Source organism: Daktulosphaira vitifoliae, unplaced genomic scaffold (assembly GCF_025091365.1).
Source record: "Daktulosphaira vitifoliae isolate Bord-2020 unplaced genomic scaffold, ASM2509136v1 Scaffold_1, whole genome shotgun sequence".
Classification (NCBI taxonomy): domain Eukaryota; kingdom Metazoa; phylum Arthropoda; class Insecta; order Hemiptera; family Phylloxeridae; genus Daktulosphaira; species Daktulosphaira vitifoliae.
In genome coordinates, this window is record NW_026099572.1 from 74,541,757 (window position 1) to 74,551,640 (window position 9,884).

The 9,884-nt window shown below is 23.0% G+C and overlaps 2 protein-coding genes across 3 annotated transcripts; one reads left to right on the plus strand and one right to left on the minus strand.

Annotated features, from left to right (window-relative positions):
- Positions 1-405: 405 nt before the first annotated feature.
- Positions 406-8,042, minus strand: LOC126898079 (ERI1 exoribonuclease 3-like). Of its 2 annotated transcripts, none has more exons than XM_050672036.1 (5): positions 7,675-8,042; positions 7,420-7,560; positions 7,046-7,249; positions 6,895-6,991; positions 406-2,654 (listed from the first exon to the last, which is right to left on the minus strand). In XM_050672036.1, the coding sequence occupies exons 1-5, from the start codon at positions 7,864-7,866 to the stop codon at positions 2,644-2,646; spliced, it is 645 nt and encodes a 214-aa protein (XP_050527993.1). In that variant the 5' UTR covers positions 7,867-8,042; the 3' UTR covers positions 406-2,643. The 2 variants fall into 2 exon arrangements, with proteins under 2 accessions (XP_050527993.1, XP_050527986.1); XM_050672029.1 differs by lacking the exon at positions 406-2,654 and adding an exon at positions 6,289-6,820 and having other exon boundaries at positions 7,675-8,041.
- LOC126898113 (probable 28S ribosomal protein S25, mitochondrial) lies at positions 4,287-5,230 on the plus strand. Its single transcript, XM_050672065.1, has 2 exons — positions 4,287-4,696; positions 4,764-5,230. Exons 1-2 carry the CDS (start codon positions 4,464-4,466, stop codon positions 5,032-5,034), a joined length of 504 nt encoding a protein of 167 aa, XP_050528022.1. The 5' UTR covers positions 4,287-4,463; the 3' UTR covers positions 5,035-5,230.
- Positions 8,043-9,884: the final 1,842 nt, after the last annotated feature.

Sequence of the window (9,884 nt, forward strand, 5' to 3'; positions counted from 1 at the left end):
GCGTAAAAAAAAAAAAAAAAAAAAAAAAAAAAAAAAAAAAACACATCATAGTAAAATTAATACCTTCTCAGCTTCGCATCGAAGCTAAAATTTAAATGGTCTTTAAATATTTGCATGTTGCAACGCCCCAGTACATGTTAGCAGTTCATTTCCAAAAATAGCACACTACACAAACTATAAATTTAAAATATTTTCAGAAAAAAATCCTACTGTTCAAATTATTTTTACAGAAGTTAATGTAAATACTGAAAATAAAAAACCAGTAATATTAACACAAAATTGAATGGCGTTAAACTTTAGCAGTCATTTTCAAAAAGTATTGATAAAACAATTTTTATTTATCTTGAACTTCATGCCAAAATTTAATACATGGTCAAACATTAAAAAAATTAAAATAAGTTTAAATATTTTTTCATTTTTATATATTTAACTTAAAAAAAATTATAAGATGTATTACAATTTTCAGTAGTCTTCAACTACTGGTTTAGCTTTGTTTAGTGTATCATTTAAAGCTGAATAATTGTGATGAAAGACACAAAATATTATCATTATGTTTATTAACAGATTGTCATCAAACAAATAAATAAAATTATTAACTTTGTCCTAACTTATATATATAATAAACTTAAAAATATTCTCTATAATCAAATAAAAATTTTGTATGTAAAAAAAAAAAAATTCACAAATTGAGACTAAATCAAGTTGATCAACTTTTTTTTTTTAGTTAATTTAGCACATGGATAGAACTTGACAGTTAAAAACACCGTAAAGAGCGCTGTAGTGCAAAATACTACAACACAAATGGAATTGATAATTTACAGATAATTCTGTTATTTAATAAATACTAATCATAAAGTTCAACTGAAAAATTGAAATAGAATTTATTAATTATTTTATCTAGCACATAGATAGAACTTGACAGCTAAAATTTCGCTGTAAAGAGCGCTGTAGTGCAAAACTATTTCTTTAAAATGAAATTTAACCTCATGTAAACTGAGAAATATAACAAATATTTTTCATATGTATATATTTATATATAATAGTTTTAATAGTATTTTTCAAGTATATATATATATATATATACTCAAATGAATAATAAATATGAAATATATTCAGCAAATAAATTAAATATTTTTAATTCTCTTAATATTTTAGTCCTTTTAATCGTGTAAGTATTACAATTAATTTTTTTTTTTATTATAAAACTTAAAATATCTTAACGAAAACTTATATATACTTTGCATTTTTTTTACTAAATTTAATAGAACTTTTAATATATTATAATAAATATAGTACAATGCATAAATTTTGTCATAAATTTATATATTGGTTAAATTTTTTTTCCACGTTTACATAATAATTTTTCTTTTATTTTAATAATGATAGTAAATGAAAATTGACTACAGATTCAACTACGAAAGCGTATTTAGAGAATGAACATTCAGATAAATTTGATAAATAAAGAGGCCAAATTTAAAATATTAGATTAACAGGAATTTTATAGTAAAAAAATTCAATACATAAATAGTTAACCAACAGATTTCTAAATTCCATAACATTTATTTGATTAAACTCATATGGCATAAAAATTTCTTACTATTGAATCCAACTATCACCAGGGATCTTCAATCATTTTTTAATTATGAAACAGCAAATATATAATTACTTTCAACTTTTGTTATTACTATCTAAGAGGTAATAAAATATAATATTACTGTACTCTGGCTTTTATTTTAAAAATATAATTTAACAAAAAATTCAACTGTATTGTTGTTAGCCCAACAACAACAATAAACAATACAACAATTATTGTTCAATTATTTATTGTATACTTCACACTCAGATTCTTTTACTGAATTCAACTACAAAATTTCAGTACATTTTACTAATTTTTAATTTTTTTAAGGGGATTTTTGAGACTTAAGCGTATCCTAATTAATTTACTTAAACCAAAAATTAATTTAGAATATAACACCATGACATTTCAATCATGAAAATAATGAAGTATTTTAAAAAAACCCTATTTAACTAACTTACATCTGGCATTTCCAAATTGCTTTTTTGAAATGATGTAAAACATTAATTTTTTAACTTATTGAACCACAGATTAATAAATTTATATGTCCTACTTATTGTATAACCTTTACACTACATAAACGATTCTAAATTCTAAATGGATATAATTATAATAGTTTTATAGGATTATTTCTTCTGAATTTAATATGGTATAACTAAAAAAATAATAGCAAAAATATTAAAAAAAAATTGTAAAATTCAAATTCTTAACTATCAAAAATTGATTTTACAATCTTAGATACTAAATTAAACTTCTATTACATTTACAAAGGGTACTCAGTAGTATAATGAAGCACTACTATTTTAACTAAGATATGATTACTTCTGTATTTTTATACAAAACACAAAACTGCAGTCAGTTTTTCTATTACTAATAAATTGTGGACACAATTTAATTTGATGTAATCATTGCAAATATTAATTAATTTGGCCTATTACTTTGCCAAATGATTTGAGCATTCAAATTTTTTGTTGTAATAATAAAAATAAAATAAAATTTTAGATATTAGAATGGAATTTGATGTTATTTTATTAAAAAGGCACTCTTGTCAAAAATTCTTCACCAAGTTATATTTTAACTGAAAAAAAAAAATTTAATTTAATTAATAAACAATTGATTATAAATTGTAAAAATAACAATATGCAACACAAATTTTTAAGACTTTGTTAATACAAGGCTGAAAGTAATAGGCAAAGTTACAAAAATGCGACTAAATTTGTATATCTATGCTAATGAAAGATTAAATTTTAATTAATTTTAAAACTAGTTTAAAATTAGTTAAATTAAAAATCAGATCAGCAATTTTATAATGTAAGCCAATTTTTAAAGAAAAAGTAGTTTAGGTAACTTATCTCCAATCCTGTAACCACTACTTAAAAAAAACAACTCATCTTATTTATTATATATTTTTGAAATATTATAATTAATATTACAATATTCAACCTATTGAACTAAAAATTATACATTTAATTTTTGATTTTTCCAGAAAAACGAAGTCAAAATTTTAAAGAACTGTTTTTTAAAGCAATGTTACATCACTATGCAATAAGATAACAAAAATTATCCTAATAAAAATATAAGTAATGTGTTTCTATGTGTCTGCTTAGACGCTATATGTATAATAATTTATATACTATAGTAACACGCAGACTGAATCAATTATGACCAAATGTATTTATATACATACACACATTCACAGTACACCTACCATTTAAAAAAAAAAAAAAAAAAAAAAAAGAGGCTATTATATACTTTATCACAAATTACATAAGTTAAAGAAAATTTGAAAAAACAATATATTTGGCCAAAGCAATAAGTTAACATTGTTAATGTTAACTACAATATATTACTAATACCATTTTTTATATGACATTATTTCGGGCCATTGTACTTGATAAACTTGGGTACAATGAATTTGATAATGCGTCAAAAAATTGAAAATTTAAAATATGAGCCTTATAAAACTAACATCTGGAGTTAATTTATAAACAAAATTTAATAAACGTACTCTAATTTCAAAAATCAATATTACTAATAATTGTCTTAATTGATAAATTTTAAGAATAAAAAAAAACCGTTTACTAAGATTTATTAATCGTTTTTTCTTGATCAAAAAATATTAACCGTAATAAAAAAAATTCCTCATAGAATGATAATCAATAAAATGAAAAAAATATATGAAAAATCTATTTTAATTCAGATTTAGAAGAGTATGAATTTTAAAAATGATTTTTAATAAAACATTAAAATTAGCGTATTTACATGTGTTGTTAACATAACATCGTAAAGGAAAATTGTACCATTAGATCCCTTAAATATCATGTGAATATTTATCCATTTGCATCAACCAAATGACAAATACATTCAACACGAAGTTTTAACAAAACAAATAAATTATATTTCCTATACACTACGTACCTTTGAAACGTTTTAAATTGTTATACTCTAATTATAAAAAAAAATGCGTTTTATTCTTTTTACAAAAAATAAACTGTAAGTTATAAGAACATGACTACCGTTGTTCCAACCAAATGAAGAAGGCTTTAGAATATTAAATGACGGACTCTTCAACTCGCATGGATTCATATCGATACAGTTACAAGGACACCATTAAGTATTGGCAGTGTAGCCCGGTAAGACAACCTTTTATTTGCACTGATTTAATAGATGTGGTATGATAAGTATTAACAATTTTTGTATCATAGGTAAAACTTTTGTATTTGATAACAAAAATTACAGAAATTGAAATACGTTAAGAAAATTTTTGTGATTTGTGTCGACATATTATTTCTTATTATTGTGGATAAAATAATCTGAATATTTTCGTGGTATACTCTTATAAAAATTAAAATAAATTCTAAACAGCTCAAATAGATTTTTTTTTAACATGCCTTTTATGAAAGGCGCTGCTCCAATTCGGAGAACACTTCAATATTTAGAAGCAGGCAATATCATTTTTAAAGAACGAGTTAAAATATTCTCAATTCACTATAATACACTAGGCGACAATCATCGAGGTACCCGTGAATTTGTTTTTTGGCATTTGCCTCAAATTCAATTTAAGAATCCAAATGTTCAAGTTATAACATTAAAGAATATGACTCCAACACCCCTAATTAGGTAACTCTAAGAACATTTATATAATAAATAATATTTTATAGCCAGTAAAAATACTGACATTTTTTAGATGTTATCTTACTGATGGTAGTGATATGCTAATAGATGTTGATGACTGTGACAAAGATAAAATTCATGATCATGTGCTGCAAGTTCTTGGTAAAGAAAAACAAACTTTAAAAATGGAAGCCACAGCACTAGAAAAAAAAGATAATCCTGCCAATTTTGGCTATATGTGTGAAAAACATTGCATTTGTGAAATATTTGGACAGGTTCCTTGCCCTGCAGTTGTACCTTTACCTAAGATGTGGAGAGGCAAATATAAAAATGAACAAGTTTGAATCTTTCTATGCTATTGAATTTTATATTAACAATTCAATATATATAGTCAAACAAAAAATTGTACAAACTTGTATAATTTTTAATATAAAAAAAAACTGCAGTCAAGTTTTATATTAAATTTTTGATTTAATATTTTTCATCATACAATATTATGTATTATAAATAAATACAATTTTTAGTTCACTAAGATAAGAATGTACAATTTTTTTTACTTATCATATATACCATTGTTTTCTTCAAAACAAATTTTATATAAAGTAAAGAAACGGCCTCTTTAAGCACCCATAAAGATGAAAAAAACCTTATATCAGTGGTACCAACAGTATTGCTGACATAATTACAGAGTAATAAGAGTATCATATCCCCTTTAACAAAAGTAATATGTCAAATATATAACTTTCTTCATTAAGAAAGGAAAAATTGTCTAATATTATCAATACTCCTACCTAGATATAATTCTAATTACACCACTAAACAGTATCAGCAGGGCATCTTAAAACTACATTTGCCAGGAATTACTTTAAGGGTGATTAGTCTATCCAAATCACAAAACCACGAAAAATGTTTAAAACTAATATTAGAACAGAGAGGGTCCTCTCTAAAATACTAATAGAGACTGTGATATTATATACAGAGAAGTCCACAATATTTTGAAAAATCTAATAACTCTATCTATTGAATATTTTGCACTACTTTTCATTTAAATAATTTTTATAGTTTTTGACAACATTAGAAGTATATTTTTAACATTTATCTCTTATAATAATTTATTTTTTTTTTAATTTCAAAATAGTCATTTTGTTGCCATTTTCTTACAAAAAATTTGATGGTTTAATAATAACTTCAGCATATGTACTTAATGAGTTACAAGCATTTTAATATATAAAGTGTGTAGGTAATGCAGGCGGAGTGCCCCTACACCATTATAAGCTGACCCACTCACACTACATATCCACTCTATGTATTAAAATGTATGAACTCATTAAATATAGATAAATTATAAAAGACATGCTTTGAAATAATCCATAACAGAAATAATTATTTAATGAAGGTACACAAAATATTTAATAAATCAAAGTTTTTAGATTTGTCAAAACAACATTGTGGAACACCTATATAGTGATTATTGCGCTATATATTATTACTCCTATATTTGAGAGTAAACCTTAAAAAAATAATTTCATTAGAATATTTTTATCAAGTAAAAATTGTATATTTTGTTTTATAGAAATATTTTAAATAAAAATTTTATCAGATTAGTATCTATCAATAGGTATCTAAAGAGGCAATTTGAGAGACTATTTTCCTTTAAAAAATAAAACTTTGTTCTAGTTGAACCCATGATAAATAATAATTTCAGTTCATATAAAAAATTATATACAATAAGATTGGTGAGTATAGCTATCTAATTGCTCTACTAGGAAGGATACATAGTTTCTTAAAGTGTTTGAAATGTTCTGCAACCAAATGACTATATTTTACTTAAAAGGCATGGAACTATATTTTAAATAGTTCAATAAAAAAAAAAATCTTTCAATTCAATATAAAATTATTGTACTAAAATATATATATATATATATATGACTAGCCATAAAACCACAAAATTACAAATATAAATTTTAAGTATCAAGAATATTTTTTTAATCAAAAGCCATTTTAAATAATACAATAAAACTTATTATAAAGTTCCTAATACTCATACATTTATTAACCTATCTGTTGATTTAAAAATGCAACCTTTTTGAGCTAAACAATTCATTATAGAAACAATATTTTCACAATCATCTAAAAATAGATAGATTCAATTATTTGTATAAAATTATTGTATAAATAAAAAAACTATAATTAAATAACCATACCTATTCCACTATGAAATGATCCAGTATGTTTCAGATTTAATGATATCATCATATTTTTAATACCATAAGGATAATTACCCAAAGTGTATGCATATAACTTTAAAAAAAGATAATTACAAAAAGTTAAGGTAAAATCAATTTAAAGTTTTACTTTCTTAATATTGATCCATTTATGCATAAAATTTGGTATGGAAATATTAGATAATTTACATTGTTCTATCAAAATGCGACCTAAATCCCAATTACCACAAGTAACTATAATACATTTGTCTTGGACAATACTTGATTGTCTTTCATACCATTTACAGAATTCTTGAAATACTTTGTCAAAATTTGGGCTTTCGTTTATTTCATTCTGTAAAAATTATAGATAAACACATGGAAATATAATATTTTCATTTCATACAAACTTATTTTTAAAATTTAGGTATAAAGAGAAGTATAAATAAGTTATATAAACTGAAAACATCAATAATAAATATTTTTTATTAAAATAAATTCATTTTTCTAAAAAGATATACTAACCTGACTAATTCCTGTAAGTTGAGTACAAAATTCAGTTAAATTTGGATTTATAACTGGTTTAACATAAGAATGAAAACAAGATACACGTTCAAAGTATCCATTAGAAAAATTGACAGCAATACAAGGAAATTCTATTATTTCCTAAATTTAATAAAAATTTTAAATTTTCAAAGTCTAATTGAAGTGTATTTCACATGTGAATTATTTATTAAAAATATTTATAATTTTTGTCTATATATAATATAATTCACTTACTTGTGGTCTTAGCAAATGTGGACCATTATCACAAGTCGCTTCAAAATCCAAGATAAAATATTTCGTATATTGTTGACTCTTTATTTTTGAGGAATCTTTTGGATTATTAATTGATCGTATAAATATGTTTCTAAAAACGATTATATACTGTTGAGGATTTTTAAAAATATGAGTGTTAAATAAAGTATACATATCGTACAACTTAGTTAATAATCTTCTTTAAATTCATTTTTAACATTTATAGTTCTAAGAATTTATTTATTAGTATAAGCTACTCAGTTTTTAAAATACTAAAGGGAAAGAATTTGTAAATATTTTAAGTAAAAATTAATAATTAAAAGTTTGATTTATTTATCAATACAATTTTCCTATACATTGCCAAAAAAATTATGAAAAATTGGATCATAAGCAAATACTGACTTCAGGAAAGTATGTGTTGATAACACGTAATGTTATCTATTAACTGTTATTTTCTTTAATTTAATTATTTTTCGAAGGTTTTAATTAGATTAGATATTCTGAATTATATATGTAATTAACCCGAAAAATTATATCCCTATATTTAAAAGTAGGAGCTTATAATTTTATATTTAGAAATAAAGCAGCTATTGATATTTTAATAAAATGTTAATGCCATTGTTTAAGATGTGTGCCCACAGTCACAAACAAGAGTCTTTCACGCCCCTGTTCGTCGATAGAAAAATATTTATTCAATATTTTATTGGAAGAGAATTTTTGTAAAATTATTAATAAATTATTTTTACTATATATATAAAATTAAAATAAATTTATTTTAGCTTCGATGCGAAGCTGAGAAGCTATTGGTTTTACTATGATATGTTTTTTTTTTTGTGTCTGTTACCACTTTTTCTAAGATATAACCAAACCGATTTCTTTCAACGATACCTCAAAAGATCATAAATCGTATCTAGTCGAAGACATTACCCTTCAAAATTGAAAAAAAATCCCTCGTTCCCCGTAAATGAGGGAAACCTCCAAAAAAATTACAAATTTAAAATACGCTAATTTTCAAAATTTTTTCATTTTTTTTTACTTAAAACTGCCATAACTTTTTCAAAAATGACCAAATCAATATAATTTTTTTTTTATAGTTGTATGATGTCTTTACTTATAATTTTTATATATTTTTTATAAATTTGACCCTTTACCTGCCCACAGGAGGGAATTTAAAATGACAACTTTTTCAACACTTTTTTTTTCTGACACTTTTATATATTCCTTAAATTAGAACTTATGTAATATATTTTATCATGGACAAAAAAATCCGGACTTTATTTTGTCTTCACGGTGAAAATGGATACCGTATCTGTGTTTTTATTTTTGTGTTAAAATTCTCAATTTTATATTTTACATTTTTAACTTTAAAATGCTATAACTTTTAGAAAAATATATGGATCAATACAATTTTTTTATGAGAAATAATATTTATATACTTCTTTCGTTCGACTTACTTTTTTTTTAAATCGGACCATTTCCCTTAATACAGGAGGGGTTCAAAACTTAAAAATGCATATAGAAAGTAGATCTTTTTCAACTTAAGTTTTGAAATTGTTACGGAAATACTGACACTTTTATATATATCTTAAATTAAAGCTAATGTAATAAACTTTATGATGGAAAAAAAAAATTCCGGACTTTAATTTGTGTTCATGGTGAAAACAGACATCAAAATTAATAAAAAAGTACGATTTTTGTAAAAAAATTCTTTTTTATATTTTTAACTTTTTGAAAATTGTATGGATCATTATATTTTTTTTGAGATAAGTTCTATTTATATTTATATATTATTAATATATATATATATATATATATATATATATATATTTATTTATTCATATATTACTCTTCTAAATCATAAAACTTGTAATCAGAATATAAATAATGAAATAGGAGATCATGTAGCTTTTGGAATAATCCATTAATTTTTTTAAATTAAACACTATCTACAGATTCGCATCGAAGCGTTTTTTATGATAGTGATTTTAATCACTGTCAGATATCTATACTGGACCCAACTATGCCACGACCCCACTGTGATGGGTTTTTTAACTTTTGATCTCTTAGTAAACATGTTCTTATTATTTTAATGAGGTCTGACCCACTGAGGTACGTGTTTTAATGAAAATTGTGATTGCAACGTGAAATTATAAACTGTTTAAAATATGACTTAAAATTGGTGTAACACAAAT

Excerpts from the sequence above, each read along its gene's own strand:
- LOC126898113 (XM_050672065.1), top strand. The coding sequence starts at position 4,464 with ATGCCTTTTATGAAAGGCGCTGCTCCAATTCGGAGAACACTTCAATAT. Across the intron at positions 4,697-4,763 it reads ACTCCAACACCCCTAATTAG|ATGTTATCTTACTGATGGTA; the intron begins GTAACTCTAAGA and ends GACATTTTTTAG.
- LOC126898079 (XM_050672029.1), bottom strand. The coding sequence starts at position 7,866 with ATGTATACTTTATTTAACACTCATATTTTTAAAAATCCTCAACAGTAT. Across the intron at positions 7,250-7,419 it reads AACTTACAGGAATTAGTCAG|AATGAAATAAACGAAAGCCC; the intron begins GTTAGTATATCT and ends TAATTTTTACAG. Across the intron at positions 6,992-7,045 it reads AATGGATCAATATTAAGAAA|TTATATGCATACACTTTGGG; the intron begins GTAAAACTTTAA and ends CTTTTTTTAAAG.